Genomic DNA, 17,978 nt, shown 5'->3' on the forward strand with positions numbered 1-17,978 from the left:
ACACCTGTCTGCCCTCTAACCCCCACTCCCCACCCCACTGAGCCCCACTCCCCACCCCACTGAGCCTCCCTGGCGAGGGGCTCTGAGAACACAAGCCTCCTTATCAGACTCCACAAGGAGATGAAGTGCTCTGGGCAAGGGCCCAACAGGTCTCTCCACCCTGCAACAAATTATGCGGGGGGGGGGGGGAGAAATGATTTTGTAGACATTTCTTTATACTTTCTAATGCTAGATTTGCACATATGGGAAATCTTTTTTTGCTGTAGACTGGTTCGGCCTCAGCTCCGGGTTGCATTAAAAAGGCTTTATCACGACTCTCTGGCTATCAAACTTTATCGCCTCTCCGACCCATCACCAGCCAAGCTCCATCGGCAGCTGGGCGGCAGGATTGGCTGAAATGCATTTATAGAACTTGCACATTTAAATCAACATTCCTGTGGGTTTGGACAAGCAACAAAACTCTTTCCTTTACATCATAAGCCAGCGCTGTGTGCTTTAATTATATGCAAGAACCCAAGGAGCCTGTTTAGCCATGTGGGAACATTTTTGTTTCCAGGACTGGTGAGGTTTCTCCCTTAACCAGTAAAAAAAAGGCAGATAATGCAGACACCCCCTCAGGGCTGAAATTCTCTTACACAGCAAATTATTCTTTACGCCACTCTAAAGCAATTATACAAATGAACAGGTCTTTAGCCAGGGAATAAAGCAATTTTTTCTTAGTTTGTTTTTCATGACTTTCAACAACTTAAATACTGCGCACTTTTCAATTAACCATCATATGGAATGGAAACGTGCACAGTTCTTGGAAATTTGTTTTACACCTCTAGATATACACTTTGAATTCACTGTACTTTCAAAAGGGGGCGATTTTCAATAGCCTGCCTTGGGAGCAAAGTACATGGGCTGCACCGAGTCCCCAACCCGAGCGGTTTCCCTTTGAAAAAATGATCAGGGTGAAGAGCAGATTCAGAAAAAGAGCCCTGCCATTCCTGCAGGTTGTCGAGCGGGGGCGGAACAGTGCGCGCACACGTGGAAGTCCCGTGTGCCTTTTTCCTACAGGAATTCCTCTTTTTTTTTTTTTTTATATTGCTAAAAGTAATGCACTATGGCAGCCATGGGCATCTTTAGCTTGTATGTGAGGATACCCAACTTCGGTCGGGGAATTTTACCCAGGCAAATGCCTATTTATCCAGGGCTTTGAAAATTGCCTTTGTAAAGTCCAATGCAGACAGAGCTCCGGAGGTTTGTATGTAAGCAACAAATTGATGAAATGGTAAACAACGTTTGGCCGAACTGGTAAACCACGAAGGTCTCTAAGATTCGATGTTTACAGACTGCATACCAAACTAACCGCATCATTCATCAAAATGTGTTAACGCCATAACTCATGTGAAAACTATGGTAATGCATGGTGTGAATGCAAATTTTTGGGGTGGGTGGGATCAGGGAGGAGTTTTAGGCGGGAGTTAGTTAAATTGGGGCAATATCGCATGGTTTTAATGCTGGAAATAACTACACCTTTTTTCCTGGTGTTAGGCTGTGTGATATGCCTGAAATGGCCATAACACAATTCATGATAAATTTTTATAACTGCATTTTAGTCATTTCTGGCTTGGAGAGGGGAGAGTGGAGTGGAGAGTAGGTAGAGAGACAGAGCCTCTGGTGATGGCCTCACTGTGTGCACCTATTTATATTTCTATAGGAGGGCCACCTGATAGGTCGAGGTGAGGTGTTGGTGGTAGTTTAGGGTATAGTTTTAATTTAATTTAATTTAAAAACTTTTCTATACCGTTGCCAAGTTAAATACCATCGCAACGGTTTACATGTAGGCACATATTTAATGTAGGTAAAAGTGTACTATAGTACATTCTAACAGGTGCCGTCATAGATTCGGTTACAATATATCATTATACATAGTTATTTAGCGAAGTAGTTCATGACCAATTGTACCAAGGTACTTACACCGGTAGTTTTATCACACCTAGTATTATAGTTATGCTTATTGTGATGTAGACTTCATAGACTAATCTACTGTAGGGTTCTAAGTACTGTGTGTCGGTGCTTTTCTGTCTTTTCCTGAATAATTTCTCTCTGTTCTCTTGTCTCCTTGTAAAATGCTTGTTTAAAAAGCCATGTTTTTAAACTTTTCTTGAATGCCTTGAGATCACTTTGTAGTCTGATCTCTGGAGGCATTGAGTTCCAGATTACACAGCCAGTTTTGCATGTAGAGTAAGACGTACGAACAGCACAGTATACTTTGGTGAACATTTGACATTTGGAGTGAGGAAAGTCTCAAAAAGATGAAATTTTGTAATATGTTATCTCACCCTGTAGAGTCCATCAAGCTAGGGTGAGAGAACATAGTAGAAATTTCATCTTTTTGAGACTTTCTTCACTCTAAATAACATAAATTGTTCACCAAGGTGTACTGTGCTGTTCGTACGTCTCACTCTACATGCAAAACTGAAAACTGGCCCTTAAACCCTAAACCACCACCAACACCTCGACCTGTTAGGTGGCCCTCCTATAGAGATATAAATACTTCCCCCTACTATAAGGGCCTTGTAGATAGTCAGTCTCTCTCTCTCTCTCTCTCTCCCCCTTCCTTAGGGTGTTATCAATATGTTAGTAACACTTTTTGATGAATCTAGGGGTGAGTGAGCACTCTTCCATCAGACCTCAGAAATAGAGAATTCACATTTCATGATCTACAATCATAAGTCTTCTGCAATGAGCACCCTCTTCTCAAAGGGATACCCTAAAACCCTTCTGATGCTGGCTGCTGCTCATAAAACCACTTGTGAAATTTGTATCAGTGCCATCAAGTGAAGTCTTGGATACCAAGGCTGGTAACAGAGTGCACCAGCTCTATATAGCAATGTTTAATCTCTGTTTCTGAGATAATGGACAAATCTTTCATTATCTTGCTATTATGATGTAAGTTACAATAGAAGCTGGATTGCTAACTGGTGAACACTAAAACATCAGCATGTTTGGTTCTCAAACTTGATGGTTTTGCTATTGGGCACGTGTTTTGCAGTTTAGGAGCCCACTGCCATCATGGGAAATGTAGTCATCTGAACACCATTTGTCAGTTGAACTCGAATATCATGGAGAAAGTTCAATTACACTAAAGCTTCATATTATGTTCATATCATATTAAGGTGTACAGTTCACATCTAGCAATATTCCAGACACTAGGAGTGCAGCATTGGACATCCAATGCACGTAATTATTCTGACTGATGAAAGCCTGCATGCAGTAAGGATCACCTGATGCTGATCTGTTGCTCAGATAAGATCCCATTTCCCAAGGGCTGTTTCCAGGAGCACTGCTGGTACCACCTGACTTTTCGACCTGTTCCGGCAGGAATGGTTGCACACCACTTAAAATAGAGACAAATGAATATCGTTTTGAAAGAAATAACATGTTTCAGTCATTATTAAAAACGTCACTGCCTAAACGGCAGGCCTGGTTGCTATATAATTCTCTTAACAGCAGAAATCCATGCCAACAAAGGAAGTAATACCAAGTCTGGCTGAGGTTGCCAGACTTGGTATTACCTACCATTGACCACAGATAGCCATAGAACATGTAAACATGTTCAGAGGAAGTGAAATCACGCAGCGCTGAATGCTGGCTCCTCTGACGTGATGCGCACACCACTTTCTTCAGGGGGAGCTATATAGAAACACACACCAGGGCAGGAAGTGTTGCTGTTATTCACTTCCTGCCATCCTAACCAAATGCATAATGAGTGAGTGTTTGTGGTTTGCTTAACATACTGCAACGACCTGGTCATGCTGGTCTGCTTTAAAGAATGGATTGTCCTGCCACAAAGGCAAGAGCAGTAGGCTCCAGAGAATATGAGGCTTTAAGCAACAATAAAGCTGAGGTGCAAAGCACCACCAGCAAGCATTTAGCTTTCACTAAGTCAAACGTATGCATCAGTAAGTTCAAGGCAGGCCATCAAACATTGAAGTCAACTTTTCAAAATGTTTGAGAGTGGGGCTGGGGCTGGTCAGGCATGCACAGAGCTGGCGCCTATGCCATCAAACATGTTTCAGGCTGGACATCAGAAATCTTGCTGGCCATACTGCAGAAACACAATGGTTAAAGGGAATAACTTCAAGTACCTCTAAACCAGCTCTGAACTGTCATGGCCATGGTCAGTTATAGAGACCATGGCCTGAATTTTAATAACTGGTCTCTGTTCTGCTATCAATGATAAATCAGCATTACTTGAAGCACAAAACCCAGAGGGACTTACCCGGAAAGGCATCTCTGGTGGCCTGGATGATCTCTATTGTAAAACTTGGAGGTTGTTCTTTCTGGAACCTTAAAGATTTTAAGAAAATGAGTTTATTAGGCACTATGGCACTAAGAATTCATTCAGTAACTGCAACCATTCACATCAAACCTGGAAAAACACATGGAAAAAGAGAGGTATTCTAGTGGGAGTTTTAAATCACGCCTCATTATCATACTCCTATTTGGCCAAACAATGGTGTAGGTATTAAAAATGGTCAACATAAAAAAAACCTCATAATATAGTAAAGGATATAAAAAATGTATTGCAAAAGTCTGATTTTTCCTAATCAGACTTCTAAAGGCATTTCAAACATTGCAGAGTTACTGACGTAGGGACTGAGAAACCTTACACTAACCTTGCAGAGCAGCTTGGTTTGAAATAAGACTTTTTTAGATTACCTTTATAGGGCTCTCTTATGATCCCTGCTATTTATTTTTTCAGTCCTGTTCTATTTGTAAGCTTGAAAAGTGAACACCATGAGCTCAGAGAAGTTATTTGCTAAGGTTAGTTTAATGCAAAGATATCTGAGCCATTGCTGAAATAGCCATTTAAAGCTTTGGGAACTAATTTCTAAGGAGCTTTTTCTTCTAGGTCCTACTGTTTTAAGCTCAGCCAAGTGATGTATATGAATATACGCACACCATCTTCACCCTTCTAGTGATGGTTGATTTGGGCATGGGAGACTCATGAGCATTGAAGGCTCACGGTAATATTTTATTGGCCCAAATGACTGGAGAGGTCATCCTGAATAACTCCTCTAAATTCAGGACAACACTGATGCTCTGAGCTTGAACTTTCACTAACAATCTTTGCTCGCTCAATTCCACTTTCTGTTAACAAACTCTGGCCTGGATTTATCAAAATGCGATAAGTATTGCATGCGATAGCAAAAGGAGCATGGTTAATGCTAATAGATAGTTTATTGCAATTTGCACTAATTACCTATGCAAAGAGCTAAGTTAGCACAAATTGTGATAATGTATGCAGACCTGTTTATGAGAGAGAGAGAGAGAGAGAGAGAGAGAGAGAGAGAGAGAGAGAGAGACTAACCATAATAACCTCTCCCTAGATAGGTATTTGTATCCCTATAGGAGGCCCACCTAGTAACTCGAGGTGAGGTTTAGGTATTAGTGTAGGGGGTTAGGGGCCACTTTGACATTCAATGTGAGACGTACAAACAGAACAGTGGTCTCTTGTGAAGATTTGATGACCTTCGGAGAGAGGAAACTCACTCAAAGATATTTGTGCAAGGTTCTCTCAACCTAGCTTGATGGACACTCTATCTGGGTAACATCAAGCTAGGTGGAGAGAACATTGCACCAATCTCATCTTTGGGTGAGTTTCCTCTCTCCGAAGGTCATCAAATCTTCACAAGAGACCACTGTTCTGTTCGCATGCCAAAACGCCTTAGCGCATTTTGATAAATGACCCCCTCTACTTCTTGTTGGCGTCTCCTGCAATTTCACATGGCCACAGAGAGGCTGTAATAGTATTTTTGAGGACTTTCTGAAACCTATGGGATAGGAGGGAGTGACTGGTAAGAAGGTAACTGGAGGTCAGGGAAGCTGGGAGCAAGGAGGGACAGGTCTGAAGAAAGAACTGAAAACATACTTGTTTATTTCAGCCTTTAAGGTCTGGTGAATTAGGCCTGCTTAAACACTGTTTATTTATCTTTATTATTTCTGTAAGTTGTTTTGGTCTTGCATTTTATGGCCTGTTTCATGTTCTTGATTATGGATGTTTAATATTGTACTCTTAAGCAACCAAAAAAACAAAGTATAGAACACTTTTTTGTGAGGTGCTAATATGCACACCAATTTTACAACTGATTCTAATAGAATTATATTTATCAGGAATGTTATATCTTTTTTATCTTTTTTTATCTTTGTATATATAATAATATAATTTGAACCGCATCAGCAAGCCTGACAACGGCAGTGAACCCACTTGCCGTCCGGACTTCTCGTCATGTGCGGCAGATGTTGTTTGAATCTTATTAAAGTATTTCTGATAAGAGGCAACTCATTAGATATCCTCTGGATCCCGTTTTAAATGAAAAAAAAGCATCAAGAAAGACCGCACTGTCCAAGCTAACACCCGACAACGGCCGGTGTTTCGCGATCACAATCGCTTCATCAGGAGTCAATATTCACAAATTCCTTCGTTGCGGCAGATGCTTTCTGTAGGACCTGATGGTCTCTCAGTATTTTCCAGCCGTACGGGACAGGACACCCTAGGACGTCCTGTCCCGTACGGCTGGAAAATACTGAGAGACCATCAGGTCCTACAGAAAGCATCTGCCGCAACGAAGGAATTTGTGAATATTGACTCCTGATGAAGCGATTGTGATCGCGAAACACCGGCCGTTGTCGGGTGTTAGCTTGGACAGTGCGGTCTTTCTTGATGCTTTTTTTCATTTAAAACGGGATCCAGAGGATATCTAATGAGTTGCCTCTTATCAGAAATACTTTAATAAGATTCAAACAACATCTGCCGCACATGACGAGAAGTCCGGACGGCAAGTGGGTTCACTGCCGTTGTCAGGCTTGCTGATGCGGTTCAAATTATATTATTATATATACAAAGATAAAAAAAGATAAAAAAGATATAACATTCCTGATAAATATAATTCTATTAGAATCAGTTGTAAAATTGGTGTGCATATTAGCACCTCACAAAAAAGTGTTCTATACTTTGTTTTTTTGGTTGCTTAAGAGTTTGTCATACAAAACAAGTGCTTCGGTTCTTTGTGTTTTATTTTAATATTGTACTCTGCCATGAACTATCAAAGTAATGTGTGGAATATAAGACTTTTAATAAATGAAATGAAAATGAAATCAGAGGAGGTAGAGGAGAAATGCTACACTGTGGAATACAAATAAAAGCCCCTGAGATCATCTTTGGGATTTGTTTTAGCATAACAGATCTTGGAAATAGTTGCAATGATAAATATATTCTCAAATGTGAAAAAAATACACCGTAGTAAGCATAAGCGCGAGAGCACTGCGCAGGAATGCTTCTGTTACCTTGGGAGCCTGCTCCTCCTTTCGTCCTGAACTCCAGAATGCATGGCCCTGCCCAGGGGACAGAGGTGTCAGGGCCATGTCGGACAGGGAGCTGCTGTGGTGGGCGTCTCTGCTGGCGCGGAAGCTTTCATTCTGCAAATGCGTAAAACACACAGACTGAGGGCTCTGCTGCTGCTTGGCAGCTGCAACGCCACTTAATTCTTCCAGCAAACAACTTGCTGGGAAAAAAAACCCAGGAGCAAGTCTCACTTAAAACACTGACCTTCTGTGTCTAATTCAGCGTCCTTTAATAAAGACATTTTTACAAAAACGAGCATACAAAGACATTTTCAGATCAACCTAGAAAGAAGAGGCGCCCTCCCCCATTCACATTCTTGAAGCATCAGGTGCCCAGCATAGCCCAACCGGACATTATTTTCTGTGCCTTATTCCAAAAGGAGTTTCCCCTATTCTGCATCTGTGGAAGAATCCCTTATTAAGTAAGAACCTATGGGAGCTTGACCATGGCTCTGTTTCAAGAAAGGCTGCTTCCAAGGGGCTTGGAGAAGGTAGAAGAGCAGTTTTAAGAATGTCAAAAACAGCAACTTTACAGTAAAACCCATCCGCGGCTATTCACACTGCACCTGATGCATTATGCAGGCGTTACACCATGCAAAGCAGCTATAGCTTTCTTTGACATCTATCATATAGAGCTGTCAACTCAAACCACAAGCTGGATGTACGTGGTCTGAGTGTCATGTTTCTCAGCATTAGGTAGGTGGCCATGAAGCCACGCATATTCTTCTTCACAGGTGGGAACTCTTTATCACTCGGAATTCTGTACTGCATGCTTAAGCTTCACTATAGGAATCTATATCTAAGCAGTAACCATCAATACTCAACGTAACCAATCTTTCCAAGTACTGGGGTTCATTTAATGTAAAAGTTTGAATATAAAGGGCCAGCCCTGTGAGTCGTATTCAAGTCTGTTGACTGATGAGGCCACTAGAGTTCAAAAGAGGCACAGAGCCGACCTGCTCTATTCTGGAGAGAGAAGGACTGCTGGTGCAGTGACCCCTGCTGGTCAAAGGAGTGCAGCACAGGATAAGTCTCAATGGAGATTTCCCTTCAGCCTTTGGGGCCAGTGAGGCTGCATGTATCACTTGGGCATGTCACCAGAGGCAGGGCAGGCATGGATGTCTACAAAAGGGGAAAAAAGAAATACTGGGCTAAACAAAATTAAAACTTGGAAATAAGATAAATTCATGCATTCAAATATGGATGCAATTTCATGTTTTTTGAAGTCAAAATCTCAAATTGTCAAGGTTAGAGAAGAAAGTTTGGAACTTTTTGAGCATGGCATAAAATGACACAGGCCAGGGGTAGCCAACTCTGGTCCGCAAGATCCACAACAGACCAGGTTTTCAGGATATTCACATTGAATATGTATGAGATAGATTTATGTACATTGCCTCCATTGTATGGAAATCTATCTTATGCACATGTTTAATTCTTTATTTATCCATTTTCAAGTGTGCATCAAAATTAAATCTGAATCAGAAAACAATGAGGCAATAATCACATAATAAAAGCAATACAAAAATTCAACAAAGTATTCTGTCTCATAAGATTCCAAATCCTCAATAAGGAGAATCCTAACTATACTGTAGTAAAGAGGGGAACAAAATTCCAACTCGATATATAAAAGAAAATCTAATAACAGGGGAAAGTTAAATAATATATTCAGATCATGACTGATATTCTAAGGCATTATCGACCAACAGAGGTGGAATATCTGCTGACTGTGGGATTTTATCACTCAAAAAAGAGACTAACTGCGATGAATGGAAAAAAATATATGAGACACTGATATTTTATAAGACATTTACAAGGAAATTTAAGAGCAAAGAAAGCACCTAATTCCAAGACTCGAGGTATTAACAGCAAAAATTGCCTCCTCGTCTGAGTTTGTCTTGAAATATCAGGGTAAACTCGTACTTTAAGATTCAAGAACAATTCCATACGGTGACAAAAGAAAAGTTATAGAACCCAATCTCTATCTGATTCCACAAGGAAAACAGCAATTAAACTAGCTGGAGTAACTACTTCAGACAAAGAAGATTCCGAAATTGTAGTCAAATTTAAATCTGGTGGCCTAACTGGAGATAGAATTTTTCTTATAAGGTGGCAGGTAATAAGCCCTCGAAATAATAGATAAAGTTTGTTGAGGAATCTTCAAAACCTCTAAGAAATATTTTCTCAGCATTTCCTTAGGAGACAAACCAGGATCTTGATTTTCTAACTGTTCCAGTCGAGATGTAATGTATTGATTTTCTTTCAATATATTCTGCTGAAGAACAGGATGATTGGCCACTTCAATTTTAAAAGAAGCATTTGTTTCTTTTAGAGATTTACTCTCCGATTCCAATAACCTCACCTGGGTCTCCAGATCATTTAAACACTGTGCAAGAGAATTTATTTGCAAGGAAATGTTATTATTCAGAGTCTTAATTGCCTCCCAAATCATATCACGAGACAATATGGCAGGACTGGTCTTACCAAAGTAAAAGGTTGCAAACTTGTTTCCTTTTCCACATCTGCGGTCTCCTCCTCTCTCCACCACACTACCTCTATACCAGTAAATTGCCCAAGGCGTCTCCAGTGTTGCTTTAGCTGGGCTCGCAGTCCCAGAACTCAACTCAACGGATGTCATGTCTTCTGCCAACGCTGAGTGTCGATGCTTGTCTAGCGTCAGCGCCTGCACAGGGTTCGAAGGTGCGATCCGATCTTCCAGGGACAGAGAAACCAACGAGTCAGGGAGGGAATCAAGTTCAGCTCCTTCTGGAGACCTCTCCAGCAAATCTACTCCCGACATAAACGATCGCCGACACACGTGAGCATCCATAGGTCCCGAGCAAGGCCTGGGGAGGAGGCAACTGGGATTTCCCGCTCCCTGGCTCTCTGCTTGTAGGCAGAATGAGGTATATACACCCAAGAAAGGAACAGGAAAGAGGAGCCCTTAACTGTGTCTTGCTAGTGCGGCCATCTTGTATCCTTCAGGGGCCTCCCTGGATCTTATGCATGTTCATTGGGAATATCCTGAAAGTCTGGTCTGTTTGTGGCCCTCGAGGTCTGGAGTTGGCCATCCCTGATGCAGGCCAAATATCACCAGCAAGATTGCCACCTCACCCGGGTCAACCAGAGCAGGCTGATCAAGTCCTAATGTTGCCCATTGCTCACATAGAAATTCAGTTCTCACTTTCTTAGAAGCATTGTAAGTTGAAGCAAACCATGGGAGCCAAACCAGGATTCGGTCAAACATTGCCAGGCATCTGACTATTTAGTCATTGCAGAATACTATGGAATGCAGGTCAATGTTGTTAAAAAGTGTAGTGAGATTTTCCACCTGCCCTATATTGAATTATTCTCTTGTATTGTCAGGAAATGAATTTGTCGATTGCTGTTCCTTTCATTTGATGCATGCTACAGCCAAAGAAATAAAAACAAAGGAGAAAGCTGAGCAGCATACAAGAAACTGCATCAGATTTCTAAGGTTTAAGCTTAGCTCATCTACAAAGTATGATTTCTCAATTTGACAGTAATAATTCAAAAAATAAAAGTATTGTTTAACTATAACAAAAGGAAATACTCTACACTGTAAGTTAATGCTTTAGTAAACATATTTCAGCAGCCTTTCCTTATATACTGTATTAAAACCACTTTTGGACTTTCCAATGATTTTCTATGATTTTTGTAGTTTTCTCAGACTTTCTTTGGCTTTGAATTTTTACCAGTTACCCAGTAGTATATGCAGTTTCTCATATTCCTTTTTCTCCTTTCCTTTGGCAATCTTTTCTTCTGGGATTTTATAGCACTCGGAAGCCAGTGCAGCTTATGGAAGGCAGCAAAGTAGGTTCCCTAGGAAATGACTTGGCAATCCGCCTGCCACCTCGCGCCAAAATTAAAAGTTGTGCACGGCCTTACAGCGGAACCCGAGCGTTTCAGTGATCTGGCTTGGAGGGAATGAATGCATGGATTACTGTCTTTCAACTTCACGTCACCTGGACACAGGGCAGGCATTCTTCACTACCCAAAACCATCTCAGTTTCATCAATGACGACTCCTAAATTGGAAATCTTATCCCACACACTTGGTCAGCATTCCCCAATTAAGGAAACCAAGCACCTATCATGCATTCCCCATGCCTGCCTCTTAGGATTCCAGTCACCTCCCACACTGAGTCAAGGGCACCGATAATAATAGTAATAAATATTACATATCATCAGCAGAATGTCAGTGACCTGAGGGTAGCAATCAGAGGGCAGGCCATGCACTCACTGGGGCGCTCCCCAGTAGACCCAGTCAAGGTTTGGAGACAGATGGGAGCACAGCATCCACCCCCGAAATCACAAAGAAAATAAACTCTTGTCAAGCACATATTTTTGTTCCTACAGTGGTTGTGTTACACTACGTTTCAGCGTGCACCAGTCTTCAGGTCAGACAGGTTACACGGCTGCTTTAACTTTCAGTGGGCACATGGGAGAAAAGGAGGCAGAGAGACTTAATTTGCTGCAATTGTTCCCAGTCACGGAGTAACACAGAAGTTTTGCAACTGCAAAAAGAAAGAGAGAGTGAGAGAGAAAAGAAACCTCATCCCAATCTGCCTTGCAAGTATGCAAAGCAAGAAATACAGTTTGGAAACTTCCAAAACAATCAATTTCATGCGTTAAGGCAGAGGAAGGCGAAAAGAGCCACAATCAATTAACAAAAAAAAAAGAAAAAGATCCTGCTTGGTAATTAAAACAGCAGAAAAAATAATTATCCTGCTGGGCTGGAGATGACAGGGGCAGGGTGGGGGACTTGTAAGGCAACGGTCTGCCCACCCCCACCCCCTCACGCAGGAAACACTGAGAAAGATGCAAGAAGCAATGGAAATCCACCCAGATGACATCATTTTCTGACGTTTGCCAAGAGTGGCACAGGAGAGAGACCAAGGTACTAATCTCCCTCCTGTGATTTCTGCAGCTGCGAGCTGCAAGGACTGGGACTTCTGCAATTATACACGAAGACAGGAAGGAGTGCGCTCTTATGTTCTGTGGAGACGAGGAATGCTGTAATTTCCCAAGGAGCAGTATTCTCGCTATTAAATTATACCCCGAGTATTTCACTGCTCTTAGACATGTCTACTTGCTCAGCAGTAATCCTTGTCTCGCACACTGTTCGAGCAATGCTACGAATTTCTGACAATTGCGGAACCTTGCCCAAGTCACCCAGCCTAGGCCGCTGGCGCTGGCTGTCAGCAGAGGACTTTTTCCAGGGTAAGCCACCTCGCTTGTCTGCTCTCTTCTTCCCCTCTCGCCTCGTCAGAACGCTTTGGAAACAGGGGAGCCAGGAATCCACAGCCCGTTTGCCCATCCGGACGCAAGGTTTTTTCCAACCAATCATGGCATCCATGCAATTTTCGTGACCACCTCCCTCCCCAACCCACCCCCATCTTGACTGCACATCAGAAGGGTCATCTTATATTTATTAATTTGTTTTAGGAAGCAATCCAAAGGGTTTCCTCCCCTCCCCCCCAACTTAATTCTTTGCAATGCCATTTTCTCCTCTGTGGAGCCACGATGGGCACCTGGAGCTCTCCGGCTGCGGTTCTCTTACCTGGGTTAACACCGCTCTTTGCAGGGCAGGTGTGCAGGGACTTGAGCTGCTGCCGGATCCAAGCCTGCTGTGAGGCAATGCCTGATGCCCCAAGCCTGCCCAATGAAGATTATTTTGGGCCACATCTGTCTTCGTTTGTCTATCCTCGGCCTAAAAATAAACAAGAAAGCAGTGACATGCTTATTTTTTTTTTATCTTCAAAATATACTTCCCTGTTTTGAATCTTTCCTTTTAAGTCGGATGTTTAACCTGTGAGCAGATTTACCTGGAAATAATATCATTACTTTTATTTGACTACTGAGCCTATGCTATAAAGTCAAGTGTGCGCATTGAAGACCCTCTTGTGCAGCTGTGAAGGAAGGCCCTGCTGTGTACCTTAGGGAGGTCCAAAAAGACGTTAGCGTGAGCACACTACAATCAGCAGGTCCGCGTATGCAAACGAAAGAATGTCACGTGCAAATGGGGATTTACCACGTGCTCGGTAAATAACGTATGCTCATACGCGGAGCTATTTATCAAGCATTCGCTAAGCGAACGCTGCTTAATATTTGCCCAAGACTGGTGTTAACTTTTGAACATGATCCTTGTGCTTACCATGAGGATGCTAAATAGTGTGATCACGCTACTCTGAGCTCGCTGTCGAGAGGGCTCAACTAACAGGAAACAGAGAGTGTGAAAAATGAAAGCCAGGGATAGAAAGGACAGTGCATAAACTGTATCCCCAGGCCCTTGGGGATTAATTCATTTGGCCACATTTCTCCTTGACAAAACGAAAAAAAACCAGCTACAGCACACTTTTTGAGGGAATTCTTGCACACATCCGCATATTCACACCACGAATGTGTCTCCTCAAACAAAACAGTTGCACATCGCAAAGGGTCTTCAAAAATTGCTCCACAGCTGACGATGTACAAGCACAGAGGTTTCATACTGGTGTGAAGACAGACGGGTTCCAGCATGATTCTCAGGATCACGGTTATCCTTGCTATGTCCATGCATCTGGTGTCTGGTGTGCCTCAAAGGTCTTCCCTCTCCTGTACTCTTTGTAATATTTATTTGTATCTGCAGGCCACCTTTTTTAATCTTGGAATGTGGTTTATTGTAGTTACGTTGACAATCTGCAATTTTGTCTTAGATAAATTGGGGATGGCACATTGCCAGTGCAACATTTTCGAGGGTATATGGAGGCAATTCAGAACTGGTCAGGGCAATCAAACTGATTCTGAATGCAAACAACACAGTAGTATGTTGTCTAAGCAGACGAGGACTGGTCCCAGATTTGGGTACCATTCAGTTTAAGGATCATGTGCTTCCAATTGTAGCTGAGGCAAGGGATTTAGGTGTGCTCCTTGACACAAAACTGAGGCCGCAGACAACCTGAGTATCAAAGTCAGCCTTCTTAAATTTCAGAATGGTTAGTCAGCTGAAAACTTTGGTGTCTCAATCAGATCTGAGCACAGTAGTCCAAGTTCTTTTATTGAGCAAACTTTATGACTGTAATGTCCTCTATGTGGCATTGCCCAAGATATTGCTCCGTGTCTTACAGCTGATACAGAATGGAGCATCGTGTGTTTTGACTGGGGTGGAACAGATGCACTGGCTACCTGTTTCAGACAGAATTTATTTTAAGATCTTGACTTTAATTCATAAGTCCCTTTATGTTGCCGACTGGCCGATTGATCCAGCAGTATCAATGTACCAGATACATTCTGCTGGGAAGAATTATTGAGCGTGACTAACTTTAAAGATTTTCGTATGCAGGAGGCATTCTCTTCCATCTGGAATGCTTTGAGAAGCCAAGAGAAAAGGAAGAATACTGCTTTTTAAAGAAAAAGTTGAAGGCTGATACTTTTAAGGAAGTTTATACGAAATGAGTATTGTCTTATTATTGTTACTGCTTGTTTTATGCTAATTGTGTATGTTGAAACATATGTTTGGAAGTAGCGGATTATAGGTGTCATGATTAGAGCATATCAAAGCATATCACAGTTACCGTGTAAAATCATTTTCAGAAAAATCTGTCAAAGCATCCTGGCAAATAAATGTACAGTGTATATAATATTCTTTTCTGGTAGCCAATGCAGCATGAGAAAACTGGAAGCTTTCTTAATGTTTTGTAATAGTTATGCATGGGTGGCATTGCAAGATAAGCTCTCTGGCATATTTTGTCATGATGCAGTAGATTTACAATGATGCGTCATGCTCCCTTCTGGCTAAGATATCTAGAGAAGTGCAGCGTTACTCAACTCCACTCTCTTGTTTCTTCTACAAATAAATATACCTACAGTTTCCCCACTAAACTGAAGCTTTCTGTATGTGTGCATGCACGTGGATAAAATATAAAATTGGAAATAATGATGGACTGGCAGGTCTAATGGCTATCCAGAAAGTGGAAACTACTTTCTACCTCCTTGAAAATCCAAATAGCAGCAAAACATAAGAAATGTAATTCAAAGACTCGGCTAGAGAGAGAATAACTCTGATTGAAGAGAAAGGCAAGATTTCAGTCGCTGTACGGGAGACTAGCTGTTGGATTACTATTCTCATGATTTTCTAGGCCTGAAACGTAATGACGACTCATGATTGCCAGTCAATACCTAAGCAGTGTTAGTTGTATACAGGATGTGCTAACAGTCTAAGCCCAGATGTAAGCTGGAAAAGGAGAAAAGGGTGGCAGAATTCTACTGATCAAATGATGGGTAAACCAACTTAAGTTCTTTATTACTGGGCATTTATTTCTTGGCCTATGAATTACAAAATCATCTTTGTAACAAAATTCAGTGGTCAAGCGACTGGTCCAGGGCAACACTGAAGACACACAGAAGCCCCTGAAACCGAAGCTATGCACTTTTGAAGCCACACGTGCTTGTTGGCCCTCCGTCTATGCTACATATTTGGCATTGGTGGGATAGAGGCTGAGATACATCACAGCAGGGCCTGCTCCTCTTGCTGACTTTAGCCCAGGTATATCGGAGCAGAGCTGCGAGGCGATCCCTTCCAGCTTACCTCTTTGCTGGTGCTGCTTGCCTGTGCTGACGAGCTCTTTGGGAGGTACTTATTCTTCTGTTTGTGATCGTGCTGGAGAAATAACAACTGCGTCTGATCTTTCGGCAAGGTACGATGACCCTTCTTACTCTGCTGCACTTCTTCTGTCTTTCTCTGCAAACAAGAAAAAGTCAATACTTTAAGAATAGTTCTTTTTTTTAAGTAATTTCTTTTTTATTTGACTTTTCAGATCAATAGCTTCCCAGGAAGTTGTAGCAGTATGCACAGATATTTTTTTTCAGTTTGCTTTGTTTTTCATTTTGCTTTTTCCTTTTTTTTTCCTTTTGTTTCATTTCCTTTATTTGAAACAAAAACAAAATCCCCAAACCCCCCCAAAATATTTATAAAAAAACAATATATGTCAGGTCCCTGCCCTGCAACAACAATAACAAAAAAACCCAAACAAACAAAACCCTTCTGGATCTTTCCCCCAATACCCACACAACCCCCACCCCCAGACCCTCTTACCCCCATTTAGCAATCTTAAGTCTTTCCAAGGCATGAGCTATCCCCAGCTGCTCCTGCTCTACCAGTGCTACAGTTGTAAATGGAGTCAGCACATTGAGGTTGGCACCACTGTTAATTTCTGGTGTACAAAATGGTGCTGACCTGGGCCAGGCCCAGGCCAGTAGCATTTTCTTGTGGTATGGAAGATATTAACAATGGTGATGGCCTTGGTCTGCCAGTGCCATTTTCAATAGCTGTGCTGGTAAAGTAGGAGCAACTGAGGATATCCTGTCCCGTAAAGACTTAAGACTAATAACTGAGGTTAAGAAGGTCTGGGTGGTGGTGGCAGGAGGGGGGGGGGGGGTGGATCGGGGTAGGCCCAGGAGTGGTTTTATTTTTGCAGTGGCAGGGCTCAACTTAAGTTTTTAAAATGAAATGAAGGAAAAGGAACACAATTTCATTCTCTTTTTTTTTAAATTTCATTTTAAAAACATAATGAAACAAAAACAGGGAATTTCGTTAACATTTTCCGTTTCGTTTCAAATGATTGCACATCCCTAGCAGGTTATAAATTCAAGTTTTAATTGTTAAAACTGTAATATGGGAACAACTTCAACTACCAGCTCCCCAAATAATCAAAGCAATTGTTGCAGAGCTGCTGATAAAATATTTTGTTTAGAATATAAAAGGGAACTACAACTAACAGAGATGACCAGTTCGTGAAGACATTCTATAGTCTTCCACCCAGGAAAAAGATCTAGGCATCATAGTGGATAATACTTTAAAATCGTCGGCTCAGTGTGCTGCAGCAGTCAAAAAAGCAAATAGAATGTTGGGAATTATTAGGAAGGGAATGGTGAATAAAACGGAAATTGCCATAATGCCTCCATATCGCTGCATGGTGAGACCACACCTAGAATACTGTGTACAATTCTGGTCGCCGCATCTCAAAAAAGATATAGTTGCAATGGAGAAGGTATAGAGAAGGCAACCAAAATGATAAAGGGATGGAACAGCTCCCCTATGAGGAAAGGCTGAAGAGGTTAGGGCTGTTCAGCTTGGAGAGGAGACGGCTGGGGGGGGGGGATATGATAGAGGTCTTTAAGATCATGAGAGGTCTTGAACGAGTAGATGTGAATCGGTTAATTACACTTTCAAATAATAGAAGGACTAGGGGGCATTCCATGAAGTTAGCAAGTAGCACATTTAAGACTAATTGGAGAAAATTATTTTTCACTCAACGCACAATAAAGCTCTGGAATTTGTTGCCAGAGGATGTGGTTAGTGCAGTGAGTGTAGCTGGGTTCAAAAAAGGTTTGGATAAGTTCTTGGAGGAGAAGACCATTAACTGCTATTAATCAAGTTTACTTAGGGAATAGCCACTGCTATTAATTGCATCAGTAGCATGGGATCTTCTTAGTGTTTGGGTACTTGCCAGGTTCTTATGGCCTGGATTGGCCACTGTTGGAAACAGGATGCTGGGCTTGATGGACCCTTGGTCTGACCCAGCA

The 17,978-nt window shown here is 41.9% G+C and overlaps 1 protein-coding gene across 4 annotated transcripts in view; it reads right to left on the reverse strand.

The window, feature by feature from the left end:
- The window catches only part of NRK (Nik related kinase), a 254,536-nt gene that overhangs the window by 94,875 nt on the left and 141,683 nt on the right, over window positions 1–17,978 (reverse strand). For all 4 annotated transcript variants that reach the window (XM_029607581.1, XM_029607578.1, XM_029607580.1 and 1 more), the window contains 5 exons: window positions 15,982–16,134; window positions 12,976–13,125; window positions 7,339–7,470; window positions 4,271–4,338; window positions 3,273–3,385 (listed from right to left, as the gene is read on the reverse strand). In XM_029607581.1, the coding sequence (XP_029463441.1) occupies window positions 3,273–3,385; window positions 4,271–4,338; window positions 7,339–7,470; window positions 12,976–13,125; window positions 15,982–16,134 (616 nt within the window). The remainder of the gene's footprint in view (window positions 1–3,272; window positions 3,386–4,270; window positions 4,339–7,338; window positions 7,471–12,975; window positions 13,126–15,981; window positions 16,135–17,978) is intronic.

Source organism: Rhinatrema bivittatum, chromosome 6, assembly GCF_901001135.1.
Source record: "Rhinatrema bivittatum chromosome 6, aRhiBiv1.1, whole genome shotgun sequence".
Lineage (NCBI taxonomy): Eukaryota > Metazoa > Chordata > Amphibia > Gymnophiona > Rhinatrematidae > Rhinatrema > Rhinatrema bivittatum.